Source organism: Aquarana catesbeiana, linkage group LG03 (genome assembly GCF_042186555.1).
Source record: "Aquarana catesbeiana isolate 2022-GZ linkage group LG03, ASM4218655v1, whole genome shotgun sequence".
Taxonomy (NCBI): domain Eukaryota; kingdom Metazoa; phylum Chordata; class Amphibia; order Anura; family Ranidae; genus Aquarana; species Aquarana catesbeiana.
The window spans coordinates 231,213,736-231,232,798 of record NC_133326.1 but is presented as its reverse complement, the minus strand read 5'-3'; the positions used below and the strand labels follow the sequence as shown (position 1 = coordinate 231,232,798).

The 19,063-nt window shown below is 38.1% G+C and overlaps 1 protein-coding gene across 2 annotated transcripts in view; it reads right to left on the bottom strand.

Annotated features, from left to right (window-relative positions):
- The window catches only part of TFEC (transcription factor EC), a 150,338-nt gene that overhangs the window by 22,651 nt on the left and 108,624 nt on the right, over positions 1-19,063 (bottom strand). The window contains exons 4-6 of one of the 2 annotated variants that reach the window (XM_073619848.1): positions 14,050-14,170; positions 5,411-5,467; positions 1,195-1,270 (exon numbers count right to left, since the gene is read on the bottom strand). In XM_073619848.1, the coding sequence (XP_073475949.1) occupies positions 1,195-1,270; positions 5,411-5,467; positions 14,050-14,170 (254 nt within the window). The remainder of the gene's footprint in view (positions 1-1,194; positions 1,271-5,410; positions 5,468-14,049; positions 14,171-19,063) is intronic. The other variant, XM_073619849.1, reaches the window with a different exon arrangement.

Sequence of the window (19,063 nt, the reverse complement as noted above, 5' to 3'; positions counted from 1 at the left end):
AACAAAGCTAATAAGTCTAATAAGCCTGACTTGGATGTGTTGCAAAGTGTACACAATTAGGCACTATTAATTAATTCATGTTATACTCCCCTTGCTTATGACCCTAGACAGACATATAATTGATCCAGTGATTTAAGGCATCATTTTAAATTATACAGTGACTTTAACAGAGATGAGATTGCAGATGTCTATGGATAAATAGTGAATTCCCATAAATGTGCTCTATTTAGGGTATCAATACCTCGGAACACAATATTGGGAGTGCTTTACTCTCCTCCTGCAATCCCCCACTGGACCGAGCGAGATGTGGGTATGGGCTTGCAGTATCCTGTATGTATTGGGCTTTAAACTACATAATATAGTACCTCTATCTTCCTGGCAAAGCTCACTGCAAAACGCAATGAAGAAACAGAAACAACCCATACTTGAGTCACTCAAGCTAACTGGGCAAATAAGCAAACATCCCAAAGTTTTATTGACTCTGATTTACAAATAAAATTGAGCAAGTTTACTTTGCAAAGTGAATTTTAACTTTGCAAGGGAATTTTAACTTACAATAGCTTAATTAATAAAGGGAAACATCTAATAACATGCAAGCAAAAAGTTTGCTTTGGTTAGGTATTGTTTTGAAAACCAATTATCACTGCATTTATTAAACAAAGAGAAAATTCCCTTGCAAAGTGAACATACTTTCTTTCTTTGGTAAATGAGGGTCTATGTGTTGTGGCAGATAAAGGGGGTTGATTTATTAAAGGCAAACATATTTTTACAAGGGATGTTGAACTTTGCAAGGGAGTGTGCCCTAGAGCTTAGTGAATGAGGTGAAACTGTTGACTTCCATCATTCAATCATGTGCAAGCAAACATTAGTGTTTTTTTTTTAACTTCCATGTGATTGGGTATTCTTTGCAAACTGAAATCTCACCACATTAAATAAGCTCTGAAGAAAGTTCCCTTGCAATGGGCAACTTCCCTTGCAAAGCGACCAGCCTATTTGCCTTTATTAAATTGATCCAAAAGGTAAGAGCAAGGAAAAAATGAAAAGAATTGAACGTTCTAAGCTTGCAATCTGCTTAGGAAAAACTTTCTCTTTACCTTACTTGGTTATAACCTCCATGCTAAGAATACAAGTTATAAATTAAAACATTTATCTTCTATTTTCTGCAGTTGCAGACACTTTTTTTTATGTACTCACGGATCATTTGACTTTGGGATCAGTGTTCCGAGTTCCTTAATCCTGTAGTTAATGTTATAGCGTCGCCGTCGTTCAACTGTTGAAACAATACATTTTAATGATGGTTTGTTAATCAATATTAGTACATTGAATATAAGTTTTTTATCAATCTATCTATGGATAAATATGCGTCTGGTTCAGCAGGCTTTTGATCTGTGCCTAGCCCTCTCTGACAGAAGCCGATCGTTAGATCAGTTCCTGTTGAATAGAGTTGGGCAAACGGTTTGTGCCGAGCAAGAGTTTGGCCCGAACATCACCTGTTCGCCAGTCCAGCAAACACTGAATTTGCGGGGCGCTCAGAGGGATGTTTGCCTATCGAGCACCCCACAATGCACTGCATGTGTCACAGTGCATTCTAGGGCCCTAAATGGATGAAGCAATGCACCTGACCGCTGTTCAGGTGCAAGGTTTTGGCCAATCAGGACACAGAGAACTGTCAGAGCCCTGATTGGACTAAGTCATGATGACTTTGCCCAATCATACTCAGTGCTCATAGTCCCACCCCATACTATAAAAGGTTCATTCCCACAGGAAGCTTTTGCAGTGTGATGTTGGAGGGGTGCTAGATAGAGCAGGGCTCAGTTTGCTACTAGAGAGTTAGTGTGTTAACTTATTGTGACTTTGAGCGTAGAGTGTTAGTGTAGTATAGTGTGTTAGTATAGTGTGAGTCTAGTGTGTCAGTATAGTGTGAGTATAGTGTAGTGTGTCATTATAGTGTAAGTATAGTGTGAGTATAGTGTGTCAGTATAGTGTAGTGTCAGTGTAGTGTGGTAGTGTAGTGCAGTGTTTAACACATTACATAACATTTAGTGCTGTATACAGTGTGGTATACCCCCCTTTTTTTTCTGGTTGCTGCATTGTTTTCTTTGTCCCCTGCCTGCCCCCTTTTTTTAAATTGTCAGCAGCAATTTCTAACTGCGATGCTGGTGTTCCCCCTTATTTTTTTTGTCGTTTTTACATTTCTGTCAGCGGGAGTCCTCAATTTTAAGTGCACCAAACACCACTTTTCATTTAATAGAGTGCATCCAATCACACATTTCCCAATTTCTATTAAATTTGGGTAATAAGCCCCCCCATCATGTCTGGGAGGCCAACAAAGAGAGGTAGATGGCCCCATGGCACTTTGAGGGGGCTAGCAGCATCTGTGTCTACAGGCAAAGGTGGATGTGGTCTGTCCTCAGGCAGGGCACATTTGTCTCTGTTTAGTGATGTTGCCCATGCTATCCAGCCACAGCATGCAAAGGAGGTGGTGGACTGGCTTACTAAACCATCCCATTCCTCCTCATCCTCTATGACCCAAGATGACACTAGTGCACAGTCCACCACAGCTGCCAGAGTGGCTTATTCTGCATCCTTATTCACATCTACTACTGCCATAGCCCCAGCATCATACATGGAGGAGTCAGCTGAATTATTTGAACACAGCGTCAGTCACATGCTTTTTGAGGATGACATTACTTGATTCTGATGTTGGTTCTGAGGTAGATGAAGGGAGAACACTGATAAACAACAAATTGGCACACATGTTCCCCCAGCCACAATGTATTGCCAAGTTGGCTCTAGTGATGAGGATGGAGGGGATGATGATGATGAGGTCAATGACATGACTTAGTTACCGGATAGGGCAGAGAAGGAAAGTGAGGGGGATGCACAACCCCAAAGAGGCAGGATGTCCTCCAGAGGCAGAGGAGGGACTCTCTTCAAATCAAAGATAAAGGTCTGGAATGGATTTTGAGGGGAACCCACGTGGTTGGTTTTTTGGGTGGCACAAATTCTGAGATTTATCAGGTAACATGCCCTGAAGAAAGCACATTGGGACAGATCCCCCCAAAATCTATACCAGACCTTGACTGATAGGAGCCTGGTATGATTTTTTAAGAGAAATCCTACAGGTGCACCATTCAAGTGCAAGTTGAAGGCACCCCCAGGAATGTTATTTAAAGGAATTGTGTATTTTTTAATTCACTCTCAACAAAATAGTAAAAAAAAGTTTCTAATGTTTGAAGTGGTACATGTTCCCCATTGCAGTGCCTATATACTCACGAGCCCTTTTTTAACAAAAGCTTGCAAATTAACCTTGAAAAAAAGGCTATAAAAAATGAAATGATTTGGCTTTTATTTTCACGTACACTATTAGTGAATATTCTTCCCTAAGAAGTGTTCTTCTAGGGTAGATTTATTCTGTTTAGCGCTGCATTTTGTCCCTTTCACTGTTTCACAATTATTATCATTGTTGATGCTGGCTGCTATTATTTGTTGTTTTTTATAGGTAGCGCAACTTTGTTACATTTTTTTGTTTTTAAAAAAATATACAATGTCCCACAATAATGAATGACCCAACAACACATTACAAATGACAGCTTCCAGACCAGATGTTGAATATTAACAAACCAGTCGTGAGATGCTGGATGACGTCATTGACCAATGACTAGTCATGAGCAAAGCAAGCAAAGTTCAGTTCACTTGAAGTCTTTGGGAGTCTAATCGGGTCATTTTTTCAGGCTTTTTTCAAGACTAATTTGCAAGCTTTAGGTAAAATGAGTAGCTGGGCACTACCAATGCCAATTTGAAAAAAATATATATATACTGTTCAATAAAGAACAGATTTTTTTAATTATAAGGTATACACACCCTTGGCCTGAAGGATGTGGGGGTCTGTGTGGGGATGCTTATCAGACTGGAAGCCTCCATTAAAATAAGGGGGTCCCCAGATATCCAGCCTTCCTTACTGTAATGTAAAAGAGTAACGGGTACATAGCACTTATTCACAAAGTTTGTTGCCGTTCAGCTGTGGCCAGGGAACTGTTATTTGCAACAGCAGCAATGCCAGGAAAAGCAATAGGTTATCCTGTTGGTGGGTCTTTGTCCAGTGATGTTGATCTATATTGCTGAATAATGTGGCAATTGTGGTTAATGTTGGATTTACATCATAGGACATTTTTTTTTTGTAAAAAATAATTTTTAACATGAAATTTTAGGGTTCGTCAGCTCTTGTGTTGAATTGGGCTGGATTTGGAAAAAAATTATCAGTTGCTTGAAATCTTTGCCACCTATAGATTATTTACCTTACAATGTAATTGTTGCTATCAATTAATTTGAAGATCATTTTAACTCCCTTGCCATAGACAATTATACATTTTGTACTAAGGTCCTTAGAAAGCTGTATTGGTCTTGGCAAGATGAAATTGCAAATGTCAAAAGCAAAGAGAACATCAGACTTTAGATGTTTAAATATAACAGGTTCCATCTGCATACTCTTTAAGGAAGTTTTCATCATCGGCACTTAATCTGGCACATCAGATTCTAATTATAAGGATTTGAAGTGGTGGTAAATATACAATTGTGCTTACTTTTTCCATATGACAAATCTCCATTTTTGTTGATTTAAATTAGGAGGATGACTAGAATGAGTACACCATGCCAATTTTATGTGTCATTATTAATTATTAATATTACCATAGCACACATTCATGGAATGGGCTAAGAAGTAAATGTGTTCTGCGGCAACAGCCCTCTGGAAACTGGTAATATCACAGTAACCTCCAAAAGTTTTTACTCAAAAAGTGCAACGTTTGAAGGCCATGCAGGACCACTTTGTCAGGCATGTGATCCTTGAATAAAAACGTTTGGATGTTATTTGAAGATCCCTGGTGTTCTGCCAAATATGTACATTGATTTGTTCAAGTATATCACCCTTAGCCTGTTGGTTCATTCAATATTTATAAAACACAAACCACAGAATAACCAAATTTATTCCATAATACAGATACCAGATTAACCCCTTATTTCAGTAAATTCTACATTTTATAACAAAGATATGGTGAACAGAGACAGGTAATTTGCTACAGGGTTTATGACTGATATCTGTTTCTGACATTTGTCTGTGTCACCATAGAAGCTGGTCCTTTCTATCTCTGCCACTCATCTGCTGCAATCTAGCTGAAATTTTCTTGTTAGATGACATTAACTATTCCTTATGACAAATTCTGTTGACCTTTTTTAAAAGCCCAAAGGCCAGATAAAAGATTTGATAGTTTCACGTCATAAACATATTTCTGTTTAACTGTAAGCAGTTTGAATATTAACGAATAATCATTATATTTTCAGATGAGCTATCAACAAGTTATGATTGTCACTGAATTATTCCTGCAATTGGAGATCGACACACAATACTTACTAAGATTATGATTGTCTTTTTTCTGCCTCTCTTTGGCCATTGCTCTTGTATCTGTATCTAACAAAAATGTCAGCATTAATACAGGAAGCTAAAGCATGTGAAAAAAAAGACACAATATGATTGGTATATCAAATATTATCTCAGATTTTGTTTAACAGTGCTACTCCAAATGTATTTGACCAAACAGTCATTACTGAGTTTAGTGAAAGGTAAATTGTATTTGCTACTCTTGGTTTCTGAGCTTTCCTCTGTTTTAATACGCTTGCTAATTTGTCAAGGCAGCTGTGCCTGGCCAAAAAATGATATATGTTTTTTTTTTTTATTACATTCTTTTCACAGGTAATCTTATTGAAGAGAAATAAGGAATGATTTGCTGAATAGAAAAATATGGGAAAACATTTTCTTTGTGCAATCCAAAATCAATTTGGTGTACAAGGCAAGTAAAGCTGCTGGTTTACTCCTGGCTTTGCCCAGCTTCCTCCCTTCACATTACAGTAATGGACATGCCAACAAGCAAGTATTACAGCAGCATTTCAGAATGTCATACATTGCAGAGACTTTTCATTTGCCACCTGCAGAAGAAATAAAGAATTATGACATTCAAGAGTCCTGCTGAAATTGTAAAGCATGCAACGAGTGGTTAGTCATGCTACTTTGAGTAAATTCTGATAATATTGAAGACAATCCTGTAATGACTGGTTGACAGAAATAAAATATCTTTGTTTCTTAAAAAAGGGTTAAGCTAGACATACATGGGTCAGTTCAATGTGTCAGCGGGAATCCTCCCCACTGTGTCATTGTATTCTGATGGCAGGGAGATGCCTATTGCCTGCAGTGCTGATTGAGTAAAAATATACAGACAGGGTGGTTGTCAGTAGATCAACTTCTGTTCAACCACAATGGCCACACATGGATCAAAATTCAGCTGATCCTTGTTGAACCAGCCAAAAATCCATGTATGACCAGCTTTAGAATCAAGATGGTATTAAAACTGAATATGACACAATGATGGTTCAGTATAAATAACCCATTTATAAGGCAAAAATATGCACAAATTATGACTATAGTAGTGGTTTGCGTTTCTTCTTCATTCCTTAAAAAGCAACCCTAAAACAACACAACTTCCCTTGGTTAACATTTCTATTTAATCTAAATGCAAAAACTATTGGATGTGTGGAAAATTTGCTTTTCTTGGGAGATAGTCAGATTTATAGTTTGTTTCCTTACAAAAAGTGTATTTAACCATCTGGCCATAGCTCTGGCTTCTTGCATTCCCTAGTTCTATTCTAATCAGATTTCTTACATATTTTTACTGAAGGAACTCGTGTTTCAATTCCATGACATTAATAAACAGTAAAGGGTTTTAGAATGCTGAGTACTAATTGAATGTAACTTTTCAAGCCGTTAATCCGCTAATATAGATACTTATTGAATGGATTTTTAGTAAGCTCTAAAAAGCCATTTGTTCTATCATGAAACGCATTTAATAGGAGATAATTAATTTATGCAGTTGATCTGAAGCCAATATTTGAAAGAATCTTGTGTTTCCCAAAATAATTTGATTTGAAAAATGCATGATGTTCATAAAGAGCACAAGGGAGCTATTGTTCATAAGTTTCTAAACTAAGAGCACAGAATAAACATGCTTGTTGATCTTTGATCTGCCTTTACTAAAATAGCTGGCTTGTAAAATGACATGGGCAGCTGTCATTTTGTAGATTAGTAGTATCATTCATGAGCAAAAAGCACTATTTTGATTGTGCTGTATAGCGATAGGCAGATCTGCTTGGGTACAATGTCACAATTGTTTGTTGAATTTTGGTTAACCCAAACTTAGAGCTGCATATTTTTAGGGCTATAAGGCAAACTAGCGAAAAATGCATAGGATGCTTGCAACTGCCATAGGGGACATGTACTAAAGCAAAAAAAAAAGAGAATTGTATACATTTTTCTATACAGTGTGGAGAGGGTTTTTTCATGTGGCTTGGGTGGCAACATACATATATAAAAATACACAAATTCTTTAAATAACATGGTTGGGGCTTGCCTTAAAGCTGTATGGGACACCATGGAGCAGTACAATTTTTATGAATCATCACAGGGACAGCATACACTAGCAGGGCATATTTGACTGTGGAATTGATTTTTTTTCTTTCACGATTATCTTTCTTACATACAGCAACACTCCAATCTGTATCATTTCAGTTTGAAAAAAAAGTTTTTTTTCAGGTAGCTTTAATGGCAACACATGATTTTTCTCATCAAACTGTAATAGTATTATGACTATGGCTGATGAAAGGGGCAGGAAAAAACTGATTTGCATGAACCTACCTCACTCACTTACCCATAGGCATGGACTGGGTTCCTTGTTTTGGAGGTTTGTGCTGTTAAAAGAAGGTGATGCTGTACAATGCTGTGTTCTGAGTAGTATAGAGGTGGGCTTTTTGGTTCCTTTTTTATCAATTCGCCCTGACTTTATTGGTTGTATTGTAGTTCACAGTTGCTATCCTTGTTCTCACTGATGCAAAACCATCCTGCCGCTAACCAATTTCTAGCTCTGAAGAAATTGCATACTATATAGCAGTGTAGAATATTTCAAGTAGCAGGGATATTTTAAGGAAAAAAAGAACAAAGGTCAGGGCTTTACTATAGGATTTACAATACTGCAAATGATACAGTAGTGTGAACTTAGCCAGTAGCAAGATAGTTTTAATCAGGGATAATAGACCAAAAGGTACTATAGGCAAGGAAATGTTTCCTTAGCTTAGTGAATGAATTGAAGCTCTACTGACTTCCACTATCCAATCATGCACAAGCAAAAATAAATGTTTTTGTTTTCCTTGCATGTGTTTGGACAAAATTTGCAAATTGAATTTTCATCACTTCACTAAAGCAGGCCATACACAGTTCAAATCTCGGCCAGTTCCTGCTGAACCAGCCAAGATTTGAACCGTGTATGGACAGGCGTAATGTACCAAGTTGATCCACTGATCAACTTGGGTACAACCAGAATGCCGGGTTTTACTTGCGATTATCGCTGGTGGCTGCTATAGTACAGTAACATATGAATTCCACACTAAGCACTTAACAAAAAGTCAACATCAAATAAAAATATATATAATATATATAAAATATGTATATATATATATATATATATATATATATATATATATATATATATATATATATATATATATATATGTAAATATATATAATATATAAAAATCCACAAAAGAAATGAAAACCCTAAAATACCATCCCCCTTTTTTTCTAAAGGGAAGGCTTGCAGAAAAAAGTTTGCTATGTGAAAAAATTGACCACTGACCTCAAATCAATCACAAAATGAAAAAAAAAAAAAGAAAAAACTGACCTGAAAATTTCCCTATGTTTTACCTTGAGCAACTTTCAATTCACTGATATTATGACTGCTCTGGCCAATATCCCCCCCCCGACCTTCTTTTACACAGATAGCTTATTGAACCTCCTATTCCTGTTGCCCATAGTTTAAAGGACTTGCAGTGCATTATTATTACATTTATGCAGCGCTTTAAGCATTCATTACATATTCATATTGTACACAGTCCCTGCCACAATCTAAGGTCTCTAACTCACATTCAAGTATACACATACTATGGCCAATTTAGACAGGAACTAATTAGCCTACCAGCATGTCTTGTGTTGGAGGAAACCCACGCAGGCACAGGGAGAACATGCAAACTCTAGGCAGGTAGTGCCATGGCAGGTATTTGGGCGGATGACCCTAGTGCTGCTAGGCTAAAGTATTAACCACTTAGCCACTATTATGGGTTTAAAAAAAATTAGTCTAGGTGAATCTGCACAAAAATTCACTAGAATCATGAATCTAGAACCCATAGGATTCATCTCAAATCCATGGTAGTGACAAACCTGAACCTGATCTCTTGTACTTTGCTGTTCATTTAAAGGGAACTTGTCATAATATACCCATTTGCTGACCAGACCTTTTTCTTTTTTTTTTTTGCTAAAAAATGACTTGGAACCCCCAAACATTATATATATTCTCTTAGCAGAGACCTTAGAGAATAAAATGGTGATAATTTCAAACGCAATTTAAAAAAAAAAATACACTTTAATGAAATAAAAAAAAGCATAATATATGCTTGCCTGCTCATGGAATGGAGCCAAACTACGGTACTTAAAAATCTCCATAGGTAGTGCTTTAAAAATTTCTACAGGTTACTAGTTTACAGTTACAGGGGAGGTCTAGTACTAGAATTATTGCTTTCGCTCAAACATTCGCAGCGATACCTCACTTCATTTACATATATCAGCATGACCTACATATGCATTCACCACTACGTGCAAGCACACGGGGATGGGGGCGCTTTAAACATTTTTTTCTACATTTATTTTATGACTTTTTAAAATGTTTGCAATGTCCCTTTAAAAAAAATTTTGACCACTTTTATCGTTATCCCTTTGTAAACAATGTAGGGATGTAAACATCCCTTGCAATAACAATTTAGAATGACAGGTCCTCTTTATGGAGAGATCTGGGGTCTAAAAGACCCCAAATCTCTCCTCTACCCATAAACGCAAAAAAATCAAAAAAATTTTACATGCGGCCAGAATCGGAAGTGACGGCATGAGGACACTCTGGTCCTCCTAGGGCATAAAGATTATCTTCCTTCGTTCATCTGTATGCCTAGCCGCCATCACAAAGCAGCGGGAGGGGTGGACGACCCCTCCCGCCTCTTCTAAAAGTGACCCAGCTGTGAATCTGATGCTCGGGCCACGTTTATGAGAAAGTCTGCTGCCTGAGGGAAAAAAATGCTATCTGGGATATGGCATATAGCTGCAGCCATAATCCCGGCATTTAAAGTCAAAGTAATGAAGTATTTTCCCAGTTAGGTGGTCGGCAAGTGGATATTACATATGAAAGCTACCATTGCTGACTTGTTTTAAAACCCACAAGTTCCCAGGACCTTAATTTCATACTCTAGTTTCCTGATTTCTGCTCAGAACAAGTGTTTTGGTTGTGAGTTCTGACTAGTACTGAAGTAGTAACTATGAACTAATTAATGAAGCTAGAAGATGAGAATGACATCTCAGAAACCTGCAGGTCTTTAAGTATAACTAAAGGCAAAAGTTTTTCTTTAGCTTTGGATAGAGTGGAGAGGGATTGGAACACTTGTCAGTCTGTATTGCTGTCTGTGCCTACTTTAGTGAGATTCACCCTCTCTATTAGTCCAGTGTACCATTATCATTGCAAGTGAAAGTAAACGAAAATCACAAATTGTGGGTTGTCCCCAGAAAAGTAATAGAGGGGAGATTTTCCAATGGGAACACTAGTTCTGGTGACCTGGGGGTTCCCCGAAATTTCTTTAATTTGCAGGGATTTCCTCTTACTTCCTGTTTCGTTATGGGACAGGAAGTGAAGGTAAATCTCCGCAATGGTAAACAGATAGTGGAAAAAAATCTGACATGGGTTATAACCCTTCCTTGCTCTATCCAAAATGGAAAAAAAAAAGTTTTGACTATAGTTGTACTTTAAATTGGAAAAGGAAGCTCTCTTTTTACTATGACAGGTTTCTTGTCTTCAATATATAATATGATTATAGGCTATTGTAGGCTATTGTTTGCATTTTATTTGAAATTAAAATGATGGCCACCATTGTAGGAACCAATAATCTGTATTGGTATAATTACAATAATACTACAACCACCATATTGTTTACATGCATGTATAAGTGTTTACCAAGGGTTAGTGTTATAGCTAAAATCTTGTTTCATCCACCAAATACAAATTACAACAGCCTAATTTGTCACAGGAGGACAACAGCTTTTCTACAAAACACTTGGATCTTATCTCACGGAGAGTGCACACCACTGGCATTTCCAGAAATTAACAGAGACATGAAACTGACATATTCAACCTAACTTTACCTACACCTAACAATACTTTTGGGAGTATAGGATTTTAGCCTCCAATTGATTACAGAGCCAATATTACTAATCAAGGCCAAATCTACTGTCTACATTAGAGAGGATTCTGTTCATAAGTAATGTATAGTGAAAACCCCTATTATTTTTTTTATATCTATTCCCCCCAGGTAGATTTACCTTTTCTAGTTTTCACCTGGATAAAAAGTGATGGTAAATCCAATATTTCACAGTTGCTACATAACAGGTGAAGGCAAATCTTTCAATAGGAACATTAGTTCTGCTGATAATTGTTAAAGAGGGAAGATTTCCCCTCTAAGAAGCGATCCCCCTCACTTTATTTTGCATCTCTGAGACAAGAGGTGAAGATAAATCTCACTAATGAGATGCAGACAGCAAAAATATAAACTAACAGGGGGTTATTTAACTTAACTCTATCTATCCAAAAATCAAAAAAGTTTTGGCTATACTTTTACTTTAAAGTATAACTAAATGCGAATTAGAACCCCTGTCAGGTTTTTATTGTTGTCTGTGCCCCCATTAGGGAGATTCACCCCTCTATTTGTCAAGTTTACCATTATCATCTAAAGTGAAAGAAAATCCCCAAATTTGGGTAATCCCAGAACAGTAATAAAGGGAAATCTTTGGCTATAGAAAGCAAAATTGTGTGTTTGTAAGGTTTGGCGGTCATTTGTTCAGTAGTGCTGTGGTTGGGTCTGAGGTAATTGAAATGCCAAACGATGTTGAGGGAATTTGGAAGATGTCAGACCAAAATTTTTTAACAACAGGGCATGTCCACCAGATATGCATATGGGTGACCAACTCTTTGCAACCCCTAGAACAGTCAGGAGAGTATGAGGGGACAAATTAGCTATTCTGGACAGAACTAAATACCAGCGGGAGAGTACCTTATAGGAAGTTTCTAGGGCAGGCACATTCAGTGAATATGATTAAGTTGCATTCCAGATTTTGGACCAGTCTTCTGGCTCCAAGGTGACACCAAGGTCAGCTGACCAGTTATCTATGTAGAAAAGGATGTTTGGGAAGAGCTTGTTTAGTATATGCTGATAAATAGAAAGTGGTGGGATTCCCAAATAAAGGGAAAAGATTGTTGTAGAAAGTGAAGGAATTGTGGGAATAATCCAGATATGTTGACAAACCCTTCAAGGATGTTGAAGAGATTTGGTATGGGGATGTGGGGAGAAGAGAGAAAAAGTAAAATGTTGTCAGTGAAAAGACTGAGCTTGTTGTGGAGTCCAGCTACTTTGATATCCTTGATGTCAGGATTAGACCTAATAAGTCACGTCAATGGCTCTATGGCCAAGGGGCAATAGTGGGAAACCCTTCCTTGTGCCCCTGGCTATTAGGAAGTACTGTAGTACAATTTGTACCCCAAGTATTTCAGGTAAGACTTCAGGTGAGAATAAAGTGATGAGATCCACCTTGTGAAGTGAGGGCCAAATCTCCAGTGTCTCAATATATAGTGCAGATAGAGCCAGGAGACAGAGGCAAAAGCTTTCTTGATATTTAGTGAAAGTACATAAGCAGGGATACTGAATTTCTGAGCAACATGTATAAGTAGTGTTGCTTTTTGTATACTATCACCCCTCTTATTGGGGTATAAACCCAACCTGATCATTGTGGATGGGTCAGCCTGATGCTGAGTTAAGATGGAATGCAAGAACTTTTGCAAAAGGTTTGACATTCAAATTCAAAAGGAAATTGGTCTATAATTTGACCAAGTTGTATTACATGTGTTTGGTTTTGGAATCATGCTGATGATTGCCATTGGGGATTCTTGTCAAAAAAATTCCTGTTTCAAGTGGATGTTAAGCACCTTTGTCAAAAGCAGAGCTAGTGTATCAGCAATTTTTTTGTAATACATAGTGGGTAAGCTATCAGGTCCAGGTCACTTATGTGGGCTTAGGATTTTGATGGCTTGCAGAACTTTCTGCATGGTCATAGGGCTGTCTAAGGCCCCTTGCGCATAGGAGTAAAAAATGGCAATTTTTTTTGGTGATCTCTAATAATAATAAATAAATTTTTGTCAATGGCGTCTTGCACACTACTGAGGAAAGATCAGTACAGCAGAGCTGAGTACAGAGGTGTAACAAAAATTTTTTTTTACATTTTACTACAGTAAATTGTTTTTTTCAACATGTGTTAAAGTGGGAAACGTTACAGCCTCAAATAGGGTGCCAGCCTGATTGGAAGAGAAATCCATAACTCTTATGTATATTTCAGATATGTGTTTCTGAAATATTTTAACAGGGCAGAGTTACTGGTGTAAGTGTCTTTAGCAGTTTTCAGTCTGATCAATTTGTTTGTGTGGTTGCGTTTATACAGTTTAAGTATGAGGAGAGTATTCAGTTTATGTGCTTTGACATAGTTTTTGTGTTTGGATCTGCAGATTAGCTTTTCAGAATACTCAGCAAATGAGATCTAACTTGGTTTGTGCTTTGTCCATTAGCCATTGACATATTCACAAAGTGGTGTAAACTATTCCTTATATTTAATTACCAATAATTGTATTAGTAGATGTACATAAAACTCTTTCACATATTTTCTAGTATAGTGCAAATAGTAATGATGGTGTGCAGAAAGCACTAACGCAAAGCACCATGGACTCCGATAGGTTGCTAAGATTTACTGGATTTTATACATCACATTTTGCCATGTTGGATAAATCTGCTTTTGAGTCGGTACAAATACTTTACCTGGTACCTCTCTCTTGACACCAACACTGCCTGTGCAAGATGTATTGGACAGCACCATACTGGATCCTGAAATGTCTTGCTCAGTATTGTAAACATCCAAAATATTATTAGACAGGGAATGCTGTAAGACAACAAAGAGAAAGAATGTAAAAATTGTTATGCTTAATTTCCATAGGAAATTAACAAATGTAGTTATATCACCATTGTAAATTTTCTTCCAATGGTCATTGAATGCAACTTAGTGAGGGAAATACCAGATAAGCAGATCTCAGGTATGAACATTTGAGAAGAGTTGTCACAAACAGAAAGTTCTACCAAAATCTGAATTTCTATTTTAATCTTCCATCCTGTAAAGGGAAATTCTAATTTCTTGCTGAAAAATAATGCAACCTAGTTGTGAGATTTCTTTCCTCGTCAGTTTAAAAAAACACCTCTGTCTTTTGTTCTCAGCTAGATGCAATATTACAAATATAACAAAAGTGTGGTTACACATGCATAGCATATATTGTGGGGGGAGTGGATTGTTAAAAGGGAACCTGTAAAAAATGACCTCCCTTCTAAAGCCTAATTTATTTTTTAGTTTTAATTAGACGTGGGAAGAGTATACATTTTTGTCAAGCTTTCATGGCCATGACCCAATTACAAAGATCTCCTCTCACTTCCTGTTTCTGTGACAGTAGAAACAAAAACAAGTTAAAGGATAGGTTCATCTTTTGCAGGTAAAAAAATGTACATTTATTATTTTTGTTTCTAAGGAGCCTGCAGAGCATTGCACCTGCGATCAGCAGATTTCGGGTGCAATGTCCAGCTCCTGAAGACTCTCAGCATACCTGTCTGTTCGTATAACATACGGGCAGACAGTTACCCGAGAGCAGGAAGGTCAATGGTGTACAAGGGTGCTCACCAGTGCCCTCGCAAATCATTGAAAACTACAAGCCATCAGCCGCAATAGCATTCATTCACAGGAACTTGAGAATGAATGACACGACTATGTGGGAGAAGCCCTGCATGTCCACGCTGTTTTTAAAAAGTGACAATGAGTGTGGGGAGAAGATTCAGTCACGGTCAGGGGGAGAAGCAGGAAGAGAGCTGCAAATGCTGGAACGTGTTACAATGTTTCACCCTAAAAACGAGTGGAACATGCAACACGTTCCAAAAGTGAACTTATCCTTTAAGTGGTTGTTACTAAGACATGAAGACACTGACAACAATAATACTACCAAAAGAGGTTTTAATCCATCCTCAACCTATAGTTTTCCTGTATCTTTTGGTGAGATTTCCCATTACTCGTATACTGGCAACAAGGGGAAATCACCTTAACAGGGAACGCAGATGCCAATAAAACCCAATAGAAGCTCTAACATTTCCCACTGTGACCAAAGAAAAAAAAACATTTTAGTTAAACTTTTTAGGAGGTTTGAAGTGGAAGTAAACTCCCATGCATGATTTTTACCTATATGTAAGCCTATAATAAAGCTTACCTATGTCTCTTAAATGTGCACCGTTTTGGAGCTATATACTAGCTGCTAAGTGTTGAATTATTGATATAATTCGGTTTGTACACCTGATAGCAAAATGTGGGAACTGCTTGAGAAAGGAGAAAGGAGGTCACAAACCTTAAAAAGTTGCAGCAACTAAATAGAGGTCTGTCTCCACCTTTGCTGTTAACCTCCCTGACGGTATGATTATTTCGCATTTTAGGTGCTGAAAGCAGTACAATTATTTTGCATGGAAATTTGGCGTTTTATATTGTAGGTCTGTAATTCTTAACAATAACACACTAATCTGTCCAAACAAGAGTCTAGTAGATATCCCGGGTATGATAAAGTTTGAAACACAAAAACATAAATTATAATATAATAAATAAAAATAAATAATTAAAAAAAATAAAAATAAATAGTAATAAAATAAATTTCCCCACGATTCACTATCGCTCAATTCTGCAAGTGTTCTAATTTACTATCGCTGTTTTCTAGCTGGTCTAAAGCCACTTTTGACGTAAAGGGACACTTTTTGGTTGCTATGGACAATCTCCAGTTTCCAGGCAGAAAGAACAGTATATATCACATAAAACTGATGCAGGGCATGGGCCAAAGCACTGGGGACAAAAGGGATGTGAAATAATTTCATACAGTACTGTAATCTGTAAGATTACAGTACTGTATGTGTTATGATTTTTACTTTTTTTTTAATTTGCCGCCAGGCTCCGCCCCCGTGCGTTGCGACGCTCGCAGGGAACGGAGCCTGGCAAGGAGAGGCTTCGGAGGAGGATGGAGCCCATGGACACTGCGGGGGACATCGCAGGATCCCGGGGACAAGGTAAGTAAAGGCACACCAGGATCCTGCGATGTAATCCCGAGTGCGGCTCGGGGTTACCGCTAATGGTCCTGAATTTTAACCCCGAGCCACACTCGTGGAAAACCGCCAGGGAGGCTACGTAATGGTTGATTTTTTTATACAATATTTACATTAATTATGTTTCAATTATTTGTATTAAAGTTTTGCAATACAATGAACAAAGGTCTCGAATTTACATTATGCAAAATACAACTTGTTCATGGAGCTATACATTTAAAATTCTAGTATACTTGAAGAATCCTCGTTTTGCATCCATGGACCATTTTCACCTCCTGATGTGAGCTATTATTTACTTGTTTAGACAAGTGTGGTTTATACACCTTTCTCAACTCAACATCTTATAGGGCGTACAAACGGTCGGATTTTGTTCGGACATTCCGACAACAAAATCCATGGATTTTTTCCGACGGATGTTGGCTCAAACTTGTCTTGCATACACACAGTCACACAAAGTTGTCGGAAAATCTGATCGTTCTGAACGCGGTGACGTAAAACACGTACGTCGGGACTATAAACGGGGCAGTGGCCAATAGCTTTCATCTCTTTATTTATTCTGAGCATGCGTGGCACTTTGTCCGTCGGATTTGTGTACACACGATCAGAATTTCCGACAACGGATTTTGTTGTCGGAAAATTTTATCTCCTGCTCTCCAACTTTGTGTGTCGGAAAATCTGATGGAAAATGTCCGATGGAGCCCACACACGGTCGGAATTTCTGACAACACGCTCCGATCGGACATTTTCCATGGGAAAATCCGACCGGGTGTACGGGGCATTAGACTGTATATAATACCTCAGCTTCTATGGCCCGTTGCATATTTCCATTCCTAATCCCTAACTTTTGTTCCGTCCGCTGGGACCAATCAGCCCCCTTTTGACTCTCAGGGGGGCTTGGTTCATCTTATCCAGCTGATGTTTCCCTTCATGACCCAAGTAGACGAAGATCTGTCAAGGGTGAGTGAAAACCATAACGTAACAAATAAATCAAAAATTGAGACCTAGTAATTAGGGTTTATTAAAAGATGGGGGTAAAACAAGTGGAGAAAAAGTGCCAGATAGAAGGCAGAAAAGGGAAAGTTAAAGGGGGGGAAAGGGGGGGGGGGGGCTGTGGCTCTGTGCCCAGATACCCATTTCTCGAGAATAGATCTAGTTTGTAAGTGTCCTTGGATCGTTTGTCAGATAGTTAATCCATGGATCCCATATTTTGTGAAACAATTTCATCTTATCTTGTACTATTGATGTTAACCTTTCATTCAGCATAAGCCATGACATTTTGTGTTTAAGCTGGTCGAATGGCAGGGCTGCGGACCTCCAGCTCCTAGCTATAGTTATTTCAGCTGAGATAAATACAAATGCTAAAAGTATTTTTTGGGATCTGGAGGCTTCCGCTATCCTACCTCGCAGAAGTGCATGTGTTACTGATTTCATCAAGTTCATCTGGGTAAGGGTATAAATAAAATTGTAGCTCCTGATCCAGAATCTCCTGACCTTGGGGCATGTCCACCATATGTGATAAAAACACGGCCAGTCTTGCTGGTACCATATACCACCTCATTAAGACCTTGTAGTTAGCCTCTGTGATTTACAGTAATTATAAATGCCATACTACAGTGCCTTAAAAAAAGTATTCATACTTCTTGACATTTTTCACATTTTGTCATGTTACAACCAAAAATGTAAATGTATTTTATTAGGATTTTATGTGATAGAACAACACAAAGTGGCACATAGTTGTGAAGTGGAAGGAAAATGATACATGGTTTTCCAATTTTTTTACAAATAAATATGTGAAAAGTGTGATGTGCATTTGTATTCAGCCCCCCTGAGTCAATACTTTGTAGAACCACCTTTCACTGCAATTATAGCTGCTAGTCTTTTTGGGTATGTCTCTACCAGCTTTGCACATCTAGATAGTGACATTTATGCCCATTCGTCTTTGCAAAATAGCTCAAGCTCTGTCAGATTTGATGGAGAGCATCCGTGAACAGCAATTTTCAAGTCTCTCCACAGATTCTCAATTGGATTTAGGTCTGTACTGTGACTGGGCCATTCTAACACATGAATATATTTTGATCTAAATCATTCTGTTGTAGCTCTGGCTGTATGTTTCGGGTTGTTGTCCTGCTGGAAGGGGAACCTCTGCCCCAGTCTCAAGTCTTTTGCAGACTCTAACAGGTTTTCTTCTAAGATTGTCCTGTATTTGGCTCCATCTATCTTCTCATCAACTCTGACCAGCTTCCCTGTCCCCAATGAAGAAAAGCATTCCCACAACATGATGCTGCCACCACCATGTTTCACGGTGGGGATGGTGTGTTCAGGGCAATGTGCAGTGGCAGTTTTGCGCCACACATAGCGTTTTGCTTTTAGGCCAAAAAGTTCAATTTTGGTCTCATCTGACCAGAGCACCTTCTTCCACATGTTTGCTATGTCCCCCACAAGGCTTCTCACAAACTGCAAACTTTCTTCTTGCCACTCTTTCATAAAGGCCAGATTTGTGGAGTGCATGACTAATAGTTGTCCTGTGGATAGATTTTCCCACCTGAGCTGTGGATCTCTGCAGCTCCTTCAGCGCTACCTTGGGCATCTTGGCTGTTTCTCTAATTAATGCTGTCCTTGCTCACCCTGTCAGTTTGGGTGGACGGTCATATCTTGGTAG